At 38.0% G+C, this 20,061-nt stretch overlaps 1 protein-coding gene across 1 annotated transcript; it reads left to right on the top strand.

Annotated features, from left to right (window-relative positions):
• Positions 1 to 1,394: 1,394 nt before the first annotated feature.
• On the top strand, positions 1,395 to 18,717 carry LOC135847712 (annexin A13-like). Its single transcript, XM_065367383.1, has 8 exons — positions 1,395 to 1,657; positions 1,740 to 1,925; positions 2,003 to 2,219; positions 2,293 to 2,375; positions 2,451 to 2,529; positions 2,607 to 2,780; positions 2,882 to 3,063; positions 18,535 to 18,717. The coding sequence occupies exons 1-8, from the start codon at positions 1,541 to 1,543 to the stop codon at positions 18,604 to 18,606; spliced, it is 1,110 nt and encodes a 369-aa protein (XP_065223455.1). The 5' UTR covers positions 1,395 to 1,540; the 3' UTR covers positions 18,607 to 18,717.
• Positions 18,718 to 20,061: the final 1,344 nt, after the last annotated feature.

The raw sequence follows: 20,061 nt of genomic DNA, 5'->3' as shown, positions 1-20,061 counted from the left end.
TTGTAAATCTCTCGTATGAACAATTTTTTGCATTTTATTAGTTCCAAAATTTCTATTAAAATGCTTTTTAATGCGAGTCTCAAACTCGAAATTGCCAGTTAAAATTTTTGTGAAATATTTTTTAAGTTCACCTCCGCCCCTCCTTTTCCCAACAATTCGAGGAACAGCCTCAGAGGATGAAAAAACAAAGATGTCTGAGAAAATTTGCAATCGACATAATGTCGTTAGGTTTTCATTTTAATCACTATTTAACCAATTTCTTTTTGAAAAAACAAAAAACACGTACGATGCGTGCACAACTTACACACGCATCACAAACGTGAACACCCCCTAAATCGTATTTTTTCAAAATGAATATGGCAGTCTGTGCTTTGTTTCTTTGAAAAGAGCGTTGAATTTCCTATAGAAATCACTCAAAAAGTGAAAAACGATTTTTAGACGGCTCAGGTCACATACTACCAAAAATGATTACAAAATAACTTTCGTGAAAATTTCAAAAAATAATACATAAATAAAAAATTGCTAAACACTATGTTATAAAGCGAATTTATTTTTAAAAAATTACAAAACTTGGTTGAAAAAAAAATCGAAAAAATTCAGGAAAACTTCAAAATTATTTTTAGAAGTTTTATAAAAAGCAATCAATTAAGAAGAAAATCTTTTTCTTTTTTTCTTTTTTAATGGTGATGCATAACAAAATTGATTAAAAAACTGTTTCAAAATTACCAAAAGATTTTAACTAGAGCTTGAAATTAAATTTGAAAATTTTTTAGAGGCTTAAAATTGCAAATGAAATTTTTAAGCCCGATGAAAAAATTGTTCAGACTGCACAAGAAAAGTTCTAATATTATGCTGAAAAATTAACATTGGGCGATTTAGCGAACTTTTTCTCAAGTGTTGCCCACTATTGACATTTGACAACCACCATCAAAAAATTCCAAAACGATTTTCATGATGTGGTAATAATTTTTACGATGTTTCAAATAAATTTCGCAAGACCAGGTTCTCTGATTTCTTAAATGTGGAATTTCAATAAAATTTTCAGCTAACTCAAATAATTTGATTTCATCCTATTTAACTTTCATCATCTCTAATCATATCTACGAATTGATCTCCTAGAGAATTTATTTTCCTCTCCCACACTGTCTTTCATCAGTCATCAAATTGCTCGATTATTTTCACGTATTTTCGAACCTAATACATACGTGTATTTTTATTTTGCAATTGAGCAATGAGCATCGACGCCATCACATCAACACCAACACCGAACGCATCATAACACCAAGTGTGTTTTGTTTGAATAAAATAATAATTCACATTATAGGCCTCGCCAATATAATAAATCAGAAAATCGCACGTTCGAAAGGCAGCTGATCGTAGCAAATACCCGAAAAATGATCTCGAATAACACCATTGATTGTATCTGTTGGCAAATTCTCTCTCGGGAATGATGTCAGTGAAATCAAATCATCGATACAAACATTAATTCGCCTCAATTGTTCGAATTTTGCGGTTCGTCGAAAAACTCAGATCGTATAAAATGACGCGAGAAGTGCGCAATATTTCGGATACGTTACAGCTTTATTCGAGTGTTTCGATTTTTGCTATTTTTGCCTACTTGATCACGCATCTGTTGCTAAATTCTGCTAGCATATCGGTATTTTCTTTTTCATTTGCTACATAAATCTACTCCGCTTTGTGAAAAAAATCAATATATGTAAGATCTCATTCTCATTCAGGGTACTCCGACGATCAAACCTTACGACAAATTTGATCTCGAAAAAGACATCGAGAAGTTACACGAGGTCGCGAAAAAAGTACCCAATCGAGCTCCAGATGGCGATACGATGGTTCGAATGGTCTGTCATAGAACACGAGACCAACGAATGCAAATGAAGAAAGCATTTAAAGACAAATTCGATCAGGTAAATAATATCCACAGAGTATTTGTATGCCCCAATACTATATATAGATACGATACATAATTCGGCAATCATTTCAGGATATTGCCTCATATTGTGGTGGAGCCGCAGACGGTGAAATTTCACTCGAAGATTTGTTGGTAGACTGTTTCACCAGCGTGCTTGAAATTTACGTATTCCATTTTTATTGGGAGCTCGATTACATGTTCAAGTCAATCGATAAGCATTCCTTAGTTGAAATCTTATTATCAGTACCTCCGCAGGAAAAAGAAAAATTCGTCAGTATTTATAACGAAAGTAAGCATTACTTGTTGAATAAAGGATCTCTGTAATTATAAATACCCCCACTTACTTCTGTTACCTTCATAAGCTTATAGGATCACGCCCGATCAACATGTAAAAGACAAAGTCAAAGATCCGGAAGTGCACGATCTGATTTTGAGGATGCTTAGCGTAAGTACACAAACAGATGAACAAAGTTTTTGAAAAAAATTCTCTCTTTAAATTCGGAAATTTGACTTTGTTCAGAAAAACCGCAAACCAGATATCACTCCAGACAAGATCGATTGGGAGTTGGCTAAAAAAGAAGCTACAATATTGAACGAAGGTCAGTCTCATCAACTCCACACATTGGAGATGTTTTACCATACTTTTATCTGCATCATTTAATTATTTGCTCTTCAGGAAGAAAGAAATGGAAAGAAACCCCCGAAGAATTGGAGAGAATTTTGCTGGAAACTCCGATTCAGCAATTGAACGCTACATTTGTAGAATTTCAGAAAGTAAACGGCAAAGAGATCGACGAAGTGATGAAAAAAAAGTTGGGAAGAGACTTGAGAGAATGTTACAAGGCTATGGGTGAGTTTTATTGATTCGTAGGTCATCGATTTAACTCGAATTCAACTTTACTAGTCAATTTTTACCACACGTTGCTAAAAAAAATTGTTTAATGCGCACAGTACATTTCGTCAAAGACAAATACGACTATTATGCTGGACGACTGCACTATGCCATGAAAGGTTGTGGAACTCAAGATCACGTTCTCAATCGAATAGTATCGATACATTGTGAGGATGATTTGAAAGAGATCGCAACAGCTTTTCAATTGAATACTGCAGATTCGCTGATCGATGCTATTGCGGTAGGTAGATCACAATTTCATTTACTTCGTGAATCAGCCTTGAAAGTTTTGGATCAGGCACCTCGAAAGCAGATAGAAGCCAAATTTTCAACAGCCCATTTCAATTTCCCTGCTTTTGATGAAATTTTGAAAATTTATAAACGAAATCAGATTTTCCTAGAGACTTCAAAAATGTGCAGAAAATGAAATTTGGTTGTTAGATGTTGATCGTTGATATTGGTCAAACAAATATCCATGAATTTTACAAGAAACCCATTTCTATCCCAGAAATGTTCAACTTCACACTACAAAAGTGATTCATTAACCGTCAAAAATTTATCAAAAATCTAAAAACAGCTGAAAATTTTGGTTTCAAAGGTTTTTGGAAAACGATATTTATTCCAAAAATTCAGTTTTTTTTTTAATCGGACTCGTACGTTGAGTAGAGATTTTTTTCCTCCCCTCAGAACTCAATTTTCAGGCTTTATATCTCTCTTATCCCAACGTAAAAAAAATTTTTGAAATATTTGTCCTTGAGAATACACATCTTCAGCATTTTTCCGAAATTGAAAGTAGAAACCTTACTAAGTAAATTTTAGATATATTTTAATAAAATCACACACTCTTTAAATTGAACCTGTTCACAATGAGAACTACAAATTAAAGGTTTCAAAAATCATTTTCAAAGCCTGTTAGTAAGGCAGATGTTCAATCACGAATGCCAAATAATGAACTCGCCTGACCCTTCTCACATTATTCATGCCATCAACTATACTTTTACTGCAACCCACCTCAAACTAAACATTGGCAATTAAAATTTTCATGGCATATTTTTTTAACTCCCCCCCCCCCCCCATCAACATAATTTAAGAAATAGCTTCAGGGGATAAAAAAACAACTCTTGACTCATTCTGAACGAAATTTCTCAAATTTTTCAAACATTGTATCAAACTTTCTTTCAAATTCCTCAATCAATTCATGATGCTATTTTCTTGTCTGTCCATTACGAATGCATCAATTTTTCTGTAATTCTTAAGAAAGTATTTTAAATTTTACGTTTTTGAATTTTTTTTCATAATTTCCTGATTTAAAAAAAAAATGTTTCAAACGTCCAGACCTCGAAATTAAATCTGCAGTTTTCATAAAAATTTTATCAGTGATTTCAATTTGATTTAAATAAATTTCTATACCAACTAAATTAGTAGGTAATTACCTCTTAATTACCTATCGTAATTACCTCTTAATTACCTATCGTAATTACCTCTTAATTACCTATCTGCTACATTTAAAATCAAACTCACGCAAAATTGCCAAGTCTGATTTGGTATACAGCTGAAAAAACAAAGACCAACAATCAGAGAGAGGGATAAAGGAGCTAGCTGCATGCGTCTTCAAAAACTGCAGTTTCAATTCTGAAAAACTTAAATCAAGGAATGAAAGACTAAATGAACTTGGAAAATCGTAAAAAATCTGCCCCTAGGCTGGACGAGTAAAATTCGTGACTTCATAAAAAAAAATCAAAAAAATCTTGAAAACATACACAAAATACTTCTCATTTAAAATTTTCTGAAAGTAAAAAAAAAACAAAAACGAAACATCAGATCGATAATTATTCCATTTCTAAAATCACTGAACTATGAGATGAGAGGGGGGGGATATCTACCCCTTTTTATTCGTATCCTTTCAATTCCCATTCACGAATTCAAATGATTTTTCGAATGGGAAAGGGTCAAGACCGTCAAAGGTCACAGAGACACCTACAATAAAAATTCCAGTTTTCAATCTGTACCGGTAGGGGATGCGCCCGCAGCTTCCACCTAGAGGGAAGTTGTGTTCCTGTCGGAGTGGCAGCACTGCTTACGAGTAGTGCACTCTATCGAAGTAGTTCGAGATGCGCCACTCCGAGCTTCGAGCTTTGAAAGTTCGTTAGGTATATTTTCACTGGTGCTAGCGTAAGGTAGCAAGTTCAGAGCTTCCGCTTGTAGTCGATACTACAAGTGTATTTTATTCAATAATGTGTAGTGTGTTTTATTATAAGTCTTCGCGTGTGTTATACCAGAGAAGTGAATAAAACATATGAACATTTAGCGGTCTTATGATCATTTATGAGGTGTCTCAACATCACTGCAATTTGATATCTTTCGCAAGGATATCGGGCAAGTTTAGGTTCCCTGGGCTTACTATATGCACGCTGGTCTTGCGGAGGTCTCCCTCAAAGTAAAGACCTCCCAAACCACCACATATTTGGCGCCCAAGCGTGGTTCTCTAACCCAGGGCTTTTCAAAGTTGCATTTATTGCAATATTTAGGCGCAAGCAGAGACGTTTTAGTCGAAAACGAGGCACACCGCGTGTTCTCAGGCCTAGCCTACAATTGCGCTCGTAAGACGCAAATTGCAATTTATTGCATCGGAAACTTGTTTTCCATTTGAGGTTTCACCTCACAGAGACGATTCGAAGAAATCGCGAATTTTTTTTTATCGTTTATTCGGAAAAATTTCGGTCCAATTTGGTCAACGAGGCGACCAATCAGTCAACCAGGCGACTGCAACGATCAACCAACGGTCAACTTGGCGACCGCAACGTTCATCAGAACAGGTACGTGAGATTTTATTCTCGAAAAAATCGCGAAAAAGTGTCGAAAATCGCGTAAGAAATAGAGCTTTCGTACCAAGTTCGACAAGCTTTGGTTTGGAAAAACCGAGCACAGTTCAACAAGCTCGACACGAAAGCTCAAGGTCAAGCGCCGAACGTTGTAAAAGCTTGTACCACGTACCTGAAACAGAGAAGTTATAAGTTCGATAATGGCTACGAATAATTTGGAATATTTATCGGATGAATTTCTTGAATTATTACCTGAACGGATGCGACGACTATACGAGATGACGGCTGAAAACAATTCTCCAAATCCTGGAATTGACAATTCGCGACGATCCAGTTTTCCATCGATTAACTTGGATGCACGTGTGACACAATTGCGACCTGAAATCAGAGAATATGACAGTGACGGCGTAAATCAGAGATGTTTAAATGAAAATCAGAGATGTTTAAATGAAAATCAGAATAACGGTAAAAAGCAGCTGAGACGTTCGACCAGAAATGCTGCGAAAGATGCTGATTTTCGACGCCGTGAACAACTAGGAATTCAAAAAACACCTAAATCGAAGCCACCTAAAATTAGAGATCGAAAATTATTGCGCAGCTTGCACGAGAACATTTTGGATCAGAGAAGGGAATGGCGGAGTGCTGAAATTCGAATCGATTCCCAGGAATATCAGGAAGCACTCGAGGATGGTGATTTGGATTTTCTAAAAACTGACTTAGACGAAATAGATGCGAATGGTGCTGACGAAGCTGTGGCTGGAAGCAGTGCACTACTGACAGGATTCGAAAATCCTGATGCATCGATAAACCAAAATGAACTGGAATATGAACTCGAAGATGAAATAAACCGATCAGAGAGATGTTTAAAAAATATTGCTGAATCCAAAATGGCCCAAATTTGCAGTTTTGACCCTGTGAATTTTGAGAAGAAAATTGATTTGAAAATTGAGAAAAAGCCTGATGAGCAATATCCAGCGCCATTGTCTCAGGACGAGTTAATTTTTCGAAAATGGGCCTATGCTGCATCTGATAATCACGATAAAAATGAAGACACCATTAGTAGTCGAGTAGTTGACTCTGAAAAGGCGATTTCAAGAACCAGAGAGGATGTAGGTCACCTATACCTCGAGCTACGCGCTCAAATGGCCAGAATGAAATTAGATCTCAAAAAAGATCACGAGAAGAGGATCAATGACCTAAGATCAGAGATGAGAACAACCTTCAGAGCCTACAGGGAAACTACTGATCGCGTACTCACCTCTCACGTGCTCATTATAAATAAAATGAAAGAGAGAAATATGTACATGAGTAACCTAATGCATCAGATCCAAATGCAGTACTTGGAAGATCAAGAAAATATACAGATCGAAAGAGCAGAATATTTATCATGGAAAGATCACGTTGACGGTTTTGTAGCAGAGCTTCATGATCCAGAAGAACCACCCTACCAGCCCCCTGTTGTGCCCACAGTTGTGCACAACGTAAACAGTATCAATGCCGATAACACTGCCAGTCGCAGCAGTGTAAATCCAGGCAAAGGCGCAGATCTTTTCCGAGGAAGGAGAGGATCTAGAGATCGATCAAGGTCCCCCACCCCCTACAGGGGCAACACTGATAATGACAGCCGCAGTAACGAGAGATGTGGCAAGAACGGTAGCAGCAACAACGGCTATCGTACAAATGATAACAGACATAATCGCGATAGATCATCTTCAAGAGAATCACGATCAAACAGAGATGATAGAAACAACGATCGAGATTATCGAAATGATCCAGATAGCAGAGATTACCGAAACAACGATCGAGATAACAGAGATAATAGAAACAGCGATCGAGGCAGCCGTGATCGACGAGACAGCAGAAATGATCGAGATAACAGAGATGATCGAAATAGCGACCGAAGCAGTGATTATAACAACAACAATCGTAACAGCTTCGACGGCAGCAGTAATAGCAGTAACTATAATCGTGATAACAGAGATGATCGACGAAATGATCGACGCGATGATCGAGCGAATGATCGACACGGAAACGACGATGATCAAGAAGTGCAGATTGATCCTAGATGGATTCAGGCTGAAAATGAGCAACAAAACAACCCCCCAGAACGCAGATTAAATTATAGAATCAAGTTTGGAAATTCAAATTTCAACATAAGACCAGACAGATTACGTGAATTTGGGGTAAGATATTCGGAAGATAATAAGTACCAAGTTTACAACTTTTTGCACCGATTTGAAAGACGTATGCAGCCATACCAAGTATCCCAAAGTCAGTACTGCGATCCCCTAATGGTCCTAATTGATGATAAGCTGATTCATATGGCACCTTGGAAAGATTTGCAAGAAAATAATACTGATTATTACCAATTGAGAAAAGATTTCATCGATTGTGCTTGGGGTCCTCAGAGACAAAATGAAGCTAGAAATCACTTCAGAAATATGCCAGTGTGCAAAACATCTTCGACCACACAGTGCTCAGAATTGATGATATGGCTGAAAGTGCTCAAAACTACGAACTCACCATTCGAGGATATCATTATGATGATATACTACAAAATGACACCCAGTCTCAGACCACGTTTTACTGAGATTGAATTGCAAGATATCAACATTTTCGAGAAAAGACTGAATGGAATGACTCGTGTTGAAGAGTTTGCTCAGAGACCACCTGAACCAGAAAGGCCTGCTACTCAGACTCGAAATGTGCAACAAAGATCAGAGAATCGTCGATCCAGTTTTGGCGGCACTGATAGGCGTTCCAATTCACAAACAGTGCGGAATAATACCAATGAAAACAAAGGCGAGCGCACAACTGACAAGTATAAAAAGCCTAGCTACGATAAAAACAAAAGTCAGCCCAAATCAGAGACTACCAAAACCTACCAAAAAGACAGAAAAGATGAGTCTAAGTATAAAAAACCAAAGGAAAAGACACATGGTGTTAATCAAATGAACAAGGAAGAAACACCATCAGAGAATGAAAGCTCAGAGGAGCAACAGTCCCCCCCCTACCTCACCTGAGGGATCGATTGATTCAGCAGGATTGCCGTCGGGAAACGAGTAGCTGACGCGTGCAAATTAGCACAAGTGGAGCAATTCCATGAGCTACCACAAGAAGAGTTTGAACTCATTGGAGATTCACTCGCTGTATTTTTAGCAAATATAATACCACGACGAAGGCCTGAAATCACTCAGCCTTATCTCAAAGAACAGATCAACATCAGCGATCTGAAAACAGCCATCAGAGCAGCCACCTTTACGAAGAAAAAAGCCATTCTATCATTGGCTCAATATGAACTGAACTACTCAGACATGGCTTCGAGTGTTGTGAAAAATTATGCAAAGCAAATTGTGGAGAATTTAAAGCAGAAAGGATTTGAGAAAATTGTTTTGCTGTTTCCACTGGTAAAGCCAAAAACTTCTGCAAGTAATCCAGTATCGATGGACAAGTATTTTGCATACAGAAGAGCGCTAGAGTCACTGGAAGATGATGTTGTGTCATTTTGGTGGTCTCCTGCTGCCTTATTTTTGGACTTGAAAAGAGACTCAAAAGATCGATATAAGCGTCAATTTCGAGTTGATAAAGATTACAACATGATGCCAGTGATGCATAAATTCCATTTGAGCAGAAAAAATGGCAGATATTATCCAAGATTTGCACGCAAAACAGAGTTGTTCCAAGAGATGGATAAAATGTACAATTACGATTGGCATCAGAAGAAACCTCCTGAGAATGGCACTGAGCAACATGGCACTCAGACCGAAGAGAGTAGAGAAGTTATAACTGAGGAAGATGGCTTGCAATATGAAATAGTAAAGAAGAAAATTCTGATCGAAAAGAAGAACTCAGACATTCCTAAAAACATCGAAAAGGAAGTCGCTGATGCTGTAAAGAAAATAGAGAAGTTAAAAAAGTTCATGAAACCTCAAGCGCTCCAAAAGCTACTCAACAAGATAGGAATCCCCTCCCTTCATGAGGAGGAACGAAACTTATCAGAGACGTTGCAAACACCTGTTAAATCCGCTGGGGCATCAGAGAAGTTAAAAATAACAGTCAATCACGTGACTGGGGCAACGCCTAGGCCCCCCAACACAACGTGTATGTCCCAAAATTCAACACATGTGCCTCAAAATACAACTCAGAGTGCACAACCGACAGCAGGAACTTCGATGAATCTAATCCAGCAACCTCTTACACCTAAACCACCGCTGCGCAGAGAGGAAATCGAGGCTCGAGTCAGAGAGCAAATCCTCAGAGAAAAAGACAAATTTGACACGTGTGTAGTGCCACTTACGATGGATGGCACCACCTATCCAGCGCAGCTCGATACAGGGGCAACCCCTAATGTAATATCAGAAGAAACTGCGAACATCCTGCTCAGAGATCACTATGATAGCGTTCAGTATATCATGCTGAAAAAACCTATTGTGTGCTGTTTGGCTGATGATTCAAAGGTAGAGACATACAGATATGTGATTGTGCCAAAACTCAAATTTGGAGAATGCGAGCTCAAAATTCCATTTTACATTATGAAAGGGTGTAACCAGACTTTTATAATTGGTACCAAAACCATGAAGGTACTTGGAATTAAGACTGATGTGGAAAATAAAAGAGCCACATGCTGCCCTCCAGGCCAAGAGAAGATTGAAACACTCAACTTTATGACTGAGGAGGAGTACAAAAAGAAGATTACACTCAGACGAATCAGAGTAAAGAAAAAGAGCGTTGAGCAAATTGATCACATATCGAAAAGAGCAAACACAGCTGATAAGTACCAGGAAATGGAGCCTGAAGATGTGGACGATGGTCCAGAAGTATTTTTGGAAACACTGAGATCGGATTTGGAGCAAGCTGTAAATGAAGAAACCATTACGAAGAAACAGGCCAAAAAAGCTTTTGATATACTTAAAGAGTTTGCCTGTGTGTTCAGCAAGTATCCTGGAAAATGGACAGGACCGCCGATGAAATTGAGATTCAAGGATCCCAAGAATATCAAAAGATTCCATGGTCCGAAGTATACTCCATCTAACAAACAGATGCCACTTGTGAGAGAAGCTCTCAGAGTGATGATAGCCAAAAAGATCGTTGAACCTTCGACCTCACCTTACATCAATGCTCTAGTAGCAAACATCAAGAAAAATGGCGAGGTGAGATTATGCTTGAATCCTATGGAATTAAACCCTATACTCGAAAATGACTACAATGAAGCTCCATTGCTTGATAGAATTATAACAACAGATGGACGTGCCAAAATGTACTGTTGCCTCGATTTTGTGGCAGGATTTTGGCAGATGGTACTACATGAAGCATATAGGAAGTATTGTGCTTTCATAGTAGATGGAGAAGTCCACCAGTTTATAAGGGTGCCATATGGATTGAAAGTATCATCTGCGTTATTTGTGAAAATGATAAATACTATCATGAAAGCAAAAAAAGGCAGAACGAAGTACGTAGACGATGTGCTACTCAAGGCAATGACTTTCGAAGAGATGATGGAATTACTGGTTGATACACTGAAAATAATCAGAGATAATGGACTCAGGCTCAATCCAAGAAAATCAAAGTTTTTCAAGAAAAGTATCAACCATCTTGGTTTTCAACTCCAGCCTGGCGCAATTTTGAAGCAAAATAAAAAGCTCCAAAAGCTTGATGAATTCAAAAAGAAGCACACCAACAAGAAAGGCGAATTCAAACTCAAAAATGAAAAAGAAGTTATGGCATTTTTGGGAATTGTTGGATTTTACAAGCGCTTCATCGCAGATTATCAGCAGCTAGCAGTGCCACTTTATGAAGTGACTCGAAAAGAAAATTTCAAATGGGGTGAAGAGCAGCAAAATGCATTAGAGATGTTGGAAATTGAGTATCGTAAAGAATTCAAATTAGCCACACCCATTGATGGTGCAGACTTCTACTTAGAAACAAGTTTCACCCAAGATGCCATGAATGCGGTGGCATACCAGAAAGACAAAGATGGTGTAGATCACGTTGTGCTGTTTGTGAGCAACACATTTAAAGAGCACCAAAAGAAGTACACAATAATAGAGAAAGAGATGTACTCGCTCGCGAATGCATTAAAAAAACTCGAAATGTGGCTTCATGGATATACTGTGCATGTCAGAAAGGACATAATGTCAGTTGTGCACCGATTTAACACATTGGCTCAAATACATCGCAAAGCAGCGGCGTGGATAACGCATTTTAACTGCCACAACCTTGTTTATGACCTGCCAAAAAGAGTTGGAAAATGGTGGGATAGACAAGCACCTGAATTGACCTTATACAGCACGAATTGGACTCATATGGTGCCACTTGGCGTTGTTTACAAAGATTTGGTTAAAGAGCAGTTGATTGATTGTCTCAAGAGGCTGGACTTGTACCAAAACAGAGATGAAAATTGGTCAAAAGTCATTCGGAGACTCCAAGCAGACGAGATTGACATGACTTCTAAGCAGAGAAAAGCGAAAAAACAGCTCGAGAAAAAATATGTCATTTTGGAAGAAGAAGAAGGTGTAAAAATACTGCATCGAATCAGAGAAGATGGATCAAGAGTGCCATGCATGCCTGATGAGTTGTATAAAGATACCATAATGTACCTACATGAAGAGTACGGTCATGTGGGAGCTGCCAAAATTGACTCGATATTTCGACGCATGTATTATTCGCCAAACGTGCCAAAATCTGCCAAATTGGCCGCAAGCGAATGCCTCGATTGCAAGCACAATAAGAACTTTGGGCAGAAAAAGAAGCTAGAGTATGCTCAAATTGAGTCTTATGGCATAGCAGATGTCTTGTCAGCTGATTTAATTGGCCAAATCGCCAACAAAGCCAAGGACCCAAAATACATGCTAGTAGTAAAATGTGTATTTACTGCCAAAGTGTGGCTCAAAACCCTGATTGTGGCAACCAAAGAAGAGGTCTCAAAAGCGATGAAAGAGATACTCGAAGAGATAAAGAAACTGGGGCACAAGGTGCGCAAAGTAATCACTGATAATGGCACTCAGTTTGTGAGTGATACCTGGAATGATTTGCTCAAATCCTATGGTGTAAAAATAGGCCACACCACCAAGTACAATCCACAATCGAGCTTAGTGGAAAGAACAATGAGAATAATTGGCGACAGGCTGAGAGTAAAAATCAACCAATCAGCTGAGGACTTCGATTATACTCATCATGGATGGCACAAATATGCCAAACAGGTGGAAAATGAAATAAATAATACACCTACAGAGTTCGGAGTGAAGCCAAATGAAGTTTGGGGAATTCCTAATAACTTGGCTCAAGATTTGCCAGTGCCTAATACTGGAATAAATGCCAAATTCGAATTGAGTAAATTACGAGAAGAGCAACGTGCCAATAATGTTCCATCAATAACATCAGAAGAAGCTCTAAAACTCAAAATGGACCCAAAAAAGCTCATTGTTGACAAGAAAGGATTTATCTGGGTAGCTGTAGACGGAGCCTGTTCCCAAAATGGTACAGATGAAGCAATAGCGGGTATCGGAATCAGTTGGACACCTAGTGGAGACTTCAATGTTTCGGAAAGAGTTGTGCACCCAGAATATAAAAATTCGAATAATTTGGCAGAAATCATTGCACTGATAAAAGCGATGGAAATTGCCCTAAAAAACCAGATAGAGAAGCTCAAAGTATTTTCGGATTCTAACTACTTGGTCACTGCAGTAAATCACAATTCAAAGAGATGGGTAGAAAATAACTGGAAAAACACCAACAAAAAACCAGTTCATCACAAAGCAGCATTCCAGCAGGTCATTGAACTCTCTAAAAAATTCAAGGAGTTCGAGTTGAGACATGTAAGGGCGAGAAAATACGATCATAATAATTTCGTAGCTGACAAATTGGCCAGAAAGGCTGTATATACCCAAGAAGTAGTTGATGAGAATATTGAAAATATGACCCAGCAGCAGGCTTTAGTGAATTTCATTCGCGAAAAAAGAATGCAGCAGAGAATAAATAATGAGGTCGCTTTCAATAAATTACATGGGCCCCCTACCATTTTCGAAAATGGTGAATTGGTCATGTTAACTTCTCATCGTCTGTCATCATATGAAAAAGGACTTTCAAAAAAGCTATTTCAAAAACGCTATGGTCCATATACAGTCGAACAGCATGTAGGTAGCAATTGTTACATGGTCAAAAATGTAGCTGACCCTACCGACGAGCAGATTGTTAACACTCGCCAAATGACGTCATACCTCAATAAAAACCAGTTGGAAGAGCTCAAAAATGACCTAAAGCAGAGATCAAAATTCGACAACAGAGATTTGGTGGAAAAAATCAGAGATTTTTCGAAGAAAAAAACCACAAGTCAAAATGCTGAAATGGAAGAAGCAATGTTTCGGAAAGAGTTGTGCACCCAGAATATAAAAATTCGAATAATTTGGCAGAAATCATTGCACTGATAAAAGCGATGGAAATTGCCCTAAAAAACCAGATAGAGAAGCTCAAAGTATTTTCGGATTCTAACTACTTGGTCACTGCAGTAAATCACAATTCAAAGAGATGGGTAGAAAATAACTGGAAAAACACCAACAAAAAACCAGTTCATCACAAAGCAGCATTCCAGCAGGTCATTGAACTCTCTAAAAAATTCAAGGAGTTCGAGTTGAGACATGTAAGGGCGAGAAAATACGATCATAATAATTTCGTAGCTGACAAATTGGCCAGAAAGGCTGTATATACCCAAGAAGTGGTTGATGAGAATATTGAAAATATGACCCAGCAGCAGGCTTTAGTGAATTTCATTCGCGAAAAAAGAATGCAGCAGAGAATAAATAATGAGGTCGCTTTCAATAAATTACATGGGCCCCCTACCATTTTCGAAAATGGTGAATTGGTCATGTTAACTTCTCATCGTCTGTCATCATATGAAAAAGGACTTTCAAAAAAGCTATTTCAAAAACGCTATGGTCCATATACAGTCGAACAGCATGTAGGTAGCAATTGTTACATGGTCAAAAATGTAGCTGACCCTACCGACGAGCAGATTGTTAACACTCGCCAAATGACGTCATACCTCAATAAAAACCAGTTGGAAGAGCTCAAAAATGACCTAAAGCAGAGATCAAAATTCGACAACAGAGATTTGGTGGAAAAAATCAGAGATTTTTCGAAGAAAAAAACCACAAGTCAAAATGCTGAAATGGAAGAAGAAAATACTGATGAGGAGGAGGTCGATGACCCCAGAGATCCGGAATATTTACCAAGAGGTTCGCGAAAGCAGCCTGAAAAAACCCTGGAAAAAATTCGCCAAAATTGCGAAGCAGAGAGACCTAAAAGAGATGTTACAAAACACGATGCAGAGTTCCGCCAGATAAAAAAGAGATTACGAAAAAAGCTCCCCCCCCTCCTAGAGAAAAAGCTCGAAGATTGTCTCAAACAAACGTTTCCGGACGAAGAGGAGTACAAAGAGAAGAGGGAAGCGGCGCGGGAGAGATATGAAACGCGTTCGAGAACGAAGCAGGTACCTACCAACGTTGAAAGCTCGAACTTGCGAGATAAAAATGCACCGGATGGCCGTGATAATCCTCGTAACAAAAAGAAGCGAAAAAAGACCTTGAATTTTATTCACTTAGAGATGTTGGAAAGTTTCGAACGTGCATATTTTGTGAAAGCTTTCACAAAGTATCAACCCAAGGCCAAACTAAGTGAGAAATGAGCCTTTGTTGCGTTCAAGGCCAACTACTTTTAGCATGTATGTAGCTTAGTATATTTCTATCTCCGAGTGCAACATTTTGATAAGATTAAAGTTGAGATAATTTTAGCTACGTTACAGTTTATTATTAGAATTGCCATTTTGTAAAAACTCACCTATTGATAGCAAACTTTTGGTGCACATATTAAAGCTTTCATTCGTGATTTGATGTGCCCAGATAAGTAGTAATGTGCATTTTTCGCAATAGTGGTAATTAGTGCTAATTTAGGCGTTGTTATTCAATTTGTTATTAGAATTTTTTTTTTTCAAGTTGCACTCTGGATAAAATTTAGTTTTGTGTAATCTGTGACTAATTTTATTTTAATTTATTTTTCGACTAATCGTAACTATTAGTTGACCTAGTTTTAGAATTTTTCTTGGTAAATTATTTTTTTTATTTATTAGAGAAGTTTAAAATTCGTTTGAGTGTGCTTGAAGGAATTTTGAATGAGGAATTTTTGTGATAAAAAGCAAAAATCAGAGAAGTTCAAAATTCAAGTTCGAGGGAGAGCCGAAAATAATGCGAGAAGTTGCTGAATTGCGAAGAAATCAGAGAAAACGCAAAACCAGAACTCGGAAAAAATATCATCTGGCCAGCTGTCGGTGAAATTAGCTCGATATTCTTAGTTGTCCGTGGGAATAGCGAAATCTTCCCAGCTGTGTGTGAACATAGCGACGAGTGGCCAGCTGTCTGTGACCATAACATGACACTGATAAGATGCAACACGAGAGAAAAACGAACGCAACACGAACTAAATCTAAGAAGATCACTTTGTACACGTAAATAGAGATGTGTAAACGGGGTACTTACTGCAGCAGAGATGATAAAAAAGGGTCCCGGTTCCAGCTCCGAGAAAACTTCCAATTTGGAAAAATGTCAGCTTGCTGATAACAGAGAGGTTGAAAAATATCACCAACACATTAGAGAAAGATTTAATGTACCTGTCAATCCGATGCTTTTGCGGTCATTGAAGTATTTTTCCGGTATGTCTGCTCAATATGGATTCTGCAGGTTGGAATTTGGATCATCTCTAATGGAATTCTGATTGGCGTTGAAGTGCAACTTCTCTGATGCATCGTAAGAAGAAGGAGTTGATGCAGCATCACTGGAATAATAAAGAAAAGAATTAGCAACGTTCAATATACAAGATTAATCAATCAATCTACTTAAACAGAGAAAACGTAAACTTACCAAAGGTGAAGCTGCTCTTGGTGAAAACAGTCATCTCCGTTCGGCTCCAGTGAGCTTATTTCGATGTCGATTGAATCCGGGAAAGTTGCTGCGGAAAGAGAAGAAAGTCCCTGTTTAGCTCAACATCAAGAAATACAACTTGGAACGCGTAATTAATTAAAAAGTACCTGTTAATTACTCCAGCAGATGAATTCGTCGATTTCGTGTTGGTAAACGTTTGTTATCACACTGGCAGAGCTTTTTACCAGTTGCGCATTTTTGGCCTTGCGTCGAACTAGATGATATGCAGCTCAACGCGTATTTGTATTGCAATTCTCATGCAATTGCGTTTTTTTGATTTATTTTTTGAATTTACGTACCATATCTCTGCTCTTTGTGTAAATATTTTGTGTTTGTGAATTTTGTAGCACTTTAGCGACTAAGATGTGATTTATTTTAGTACGACAAATTGTTTGCATCTAAGGTAATTTTAAAGTCGCTAGTGCCGTGAAAAAGCAGCAGAGATGTTTTAAAATTGGAAATTCGACTTGTTGGAAGTCATGGATGGATGCCGAAGAACCTAGCTATTCAACATCTTGGAAGCTGCGGGTTCATAGAAGCGGGGCAGAGGGGCCCTACCGTCCGTTGTCCGATTGGCCAATTTTTGGCTTCAATGATCCAGCATCTCCGATGTCCACGCTGTTCAATGGAAGCGGGGCATATGTACCGGTAGGGGATGCGCCCGCAGCTTCCACCTAGAGGGAAGTTGTGTTCCTGTCGGAGTGGCAGCACTGCTTACGAGTAGTGCACTCTATCGAAGTAGTTCGAGATGCGCCACTCCGAGCTTCGAGCTTTGAAAGTTCGTTAGGTATATTTTCACTGGTGCTAGCGTAAGGTAGCAAGTTCAGAGCTTCCGCTTGTAGTCGATACTACAAGTGTATTTTATTCAATAATGTGTAGTGTGTTTTATTATAAGTCTTCGCGTGTGTTATACCAGAGAAGTGAATAAAACATATGAACATTTAGCGGTCTTATGATCATTTATGAGGTGTCTCAACATCACTGCAATTTGATATCTTTCGCAAGGATATCGGGCAAGTTTAGGTTCCCTGGGCTTACTATATGCACGCTGGTCTTGCGGAGGTCTCCCTCAAAGTAAAGACCTCCCAAACCACCACAAATCTCTTAATTTTAGAGTCCTCGAAAAAAAATCAGATTAGCAACAATTCTCAAAATGACAATTTCTACAGTAACTTTTTTCAAAAAATTGAAAAACACGATTGAGTGGTTGAAATTATGCAGTGTTATTTTGGGAAGCGAGTGAATTCGTTTGAGATTTAAACAAAAAAATCGTCACAAAAATCTAGAATCGTTCAATTTTGTTCCTTCACCTCCCCGCACCCAAAAATTCAAAATAAAAGACTGTAGTTTTTAAAGAAATTTATGGCCTTTTCACGAATTTCATTACCATTCGAATCGTGAAATAGACCAAGTCATTCATTTCTAAACTTGTCTGCATGAAGTAGGTCTAGCGAATTTGAACCTAAATCCATGATCCAAGAAGCACCTCAAGTATCCACATTTCTGATTAAGGATCTCCTCAGTCCAGAAATTTTGTGATTTACCAGTTTACGTCACTAAAAGCCATCTTTCTATATGTAAATTTCATGTTTGACTAATTCTTATACACAGCTAAAATATTTCAAAATTAATACATAAGTATTCAGAATTTCTGCAGAAATCTCTAAGAATCGTGATTAAATTTTCATTTTTGAACAAATTCTCAGAAATTTAGCTCAATTTTATTACTTTGTTCCTAGTTTTCATTTTAAGTGATAAATTGAAAAAAAAATTAATTTTCAGTGAAAAACGAAGAAATTTGAATCCAAACTCCAGACCTTTTTTCAGCACTTCAATCCTTACAAAACATACTAAACTTCTTGATAACGCTTTACGTATTATCAAATCAAATAAATAATCCATTTTCTGCTTTACGATCCACAGGCTGACACAACTCTTCATCACGAAATGTTGCTAACATGTTTGGCAGGCAAACACACCGTAAAGGAGTGCTAATTCACATTCTCCAACGTCAAGAATTCCGCAAGATGCATAAAAATTTAAATAATATACAAAATGATGAAAAAACTGCTCATCAATAATACATACATAAATTACATCAACACATCCGAAATGCAATACACGTTTCATTTCTACGTTCATACAATCATCAAAAATCACACATCTCTAGCTCGCCTATCACCTGCCAAAAAAACACCCTCTAGCAGCCTCTTTCTGCATACAATCAAATCACCCCAATAGAACACCGAACACCCCAGATTACGCAACACGTTTCCGAGCAATAAGGAAAAATATAGTATAATGTGATGAAATCGTAATTCGTAGTATAGCATCGAAAGAGTCGATTCTATCTACGTTTAGCCTACGATTCCTCCCAACTCCTCCACCACAGCACTAGGCAGGCACTGAGTAGGCTACAATCACAAGATAGGCACATTTACGCGATTCCGGAAGAGGGTTCTTCCAAGAAGCTAACCATCTGCCTGGTACGGTTTCATCGAGAAGGAAATGACCATTTCGTTTGCTATGGCGAGCCGACATCCACATCGACACACTAGGCACGAGCCAAGTTCAATTATCGTATGGACGACGTCTTTTTTTTCCAACCTTTACCTTTTAATACGTGTATAGTGTATACCAGAGGCAGAGTAATACTCGTATTATCTTCGTTTTTAAGAACCGCTCCTCGTCTCGTAATGTGCACATCTGCCTATGTTGGTATTTCCTCTTGAACGTTCTTCGTATGTGGCTCTGGCTCTGTTCGTCGTCTTCTACTTCCGATGGGTGTTGCACCGCACCGGTTTTGAGGTGCCCCCCCCCCTCTTCTTGTAATACACATATATGGTTTCTAATGGCAGACTTTGGGTTTAAGGGTTCATTATCATCTCGCCTTGAAGTACGGTAATCCTTTTTTTTCACCGACAAATTCTTTTTCGTGTATTTTTATACCCTTTAATGTACTTGTACTACTTATATCAGCAACAGCACGGTTGTGAGTATACATGGTTTATAAGTAGGTACATACAAAGTTCTTCCTCCCTTTTGCTCTTTTTTAACAAAATATCATTTTTTTTGGAGTAGGTAATACATGCAGTCTGTTTCCTTTTTTCATATCATCAAGATGACGACAAATATGTACACAGCGGCGTTAATGTTACACATTTTTGCTCGTTTTCTTCTCCACTTACATCTCTTTAGTTTCATTAACTACCTCTAGTCGTTGACTGTTTAGTTGTAAAAAATCCCAATTACGTGGTTAATTGCGACGAAGCGAACAATTTCATTACGATCTTTGCGTTTTACATACGAGTAAATGGGGTGTTTTTTCTATTACTTTTCATATCTTAATAATTAAACCTCCAAGTTGAATATCGTCGAGTTTAACATTTCAGAACTTGCGTAGGTATATTAAAAATACAACTCGTTAATGGGTTAAGCCACATAACTAAG

Source organism: Planococcus citri, chromosome 5 (genome assembly GCF_950023065.1).
Source record: "Planococcus citri chromosome 5, ihPlaCitr1.1, whole genome shotgun sequence".
Classification (NCBI taxonomy): domain Eukaryota; kingdom Metazoa; phylum Arthropoda; class Insecta; order Hemiptera; family Pseudococcidae; genus Planococcus; species Planococcus citri.
Note: the sequence above shows the minus strand (reverse complement) of the source record. Positions and strands in the feature narration are given on the sequence as shown.

Bases quoted from the DNA above. Each gene is read 5' to 3' on its own strand.
- LOC135847712 (XM_065367383.1), top strand. From the start codon at position 1,541: ATGACGCGAGAAGTGCGCAATATTTCGGATACGTTACAGCTTTATTCG. The intron at 1,926-2,002 runs GTAAATAATATC...CAATCATTTCAG, and splicing joins TTAAAGACAAATTCGATCAG to GATATTGCCTCATATTGTGG. The intron at 2,781-2,881 runs GTGAGTTTTATT...TAATGCGCACAG, and splicing joins AGAATGTTACAAGGCTATGG to TACATTTCGTCAAAGACAAA.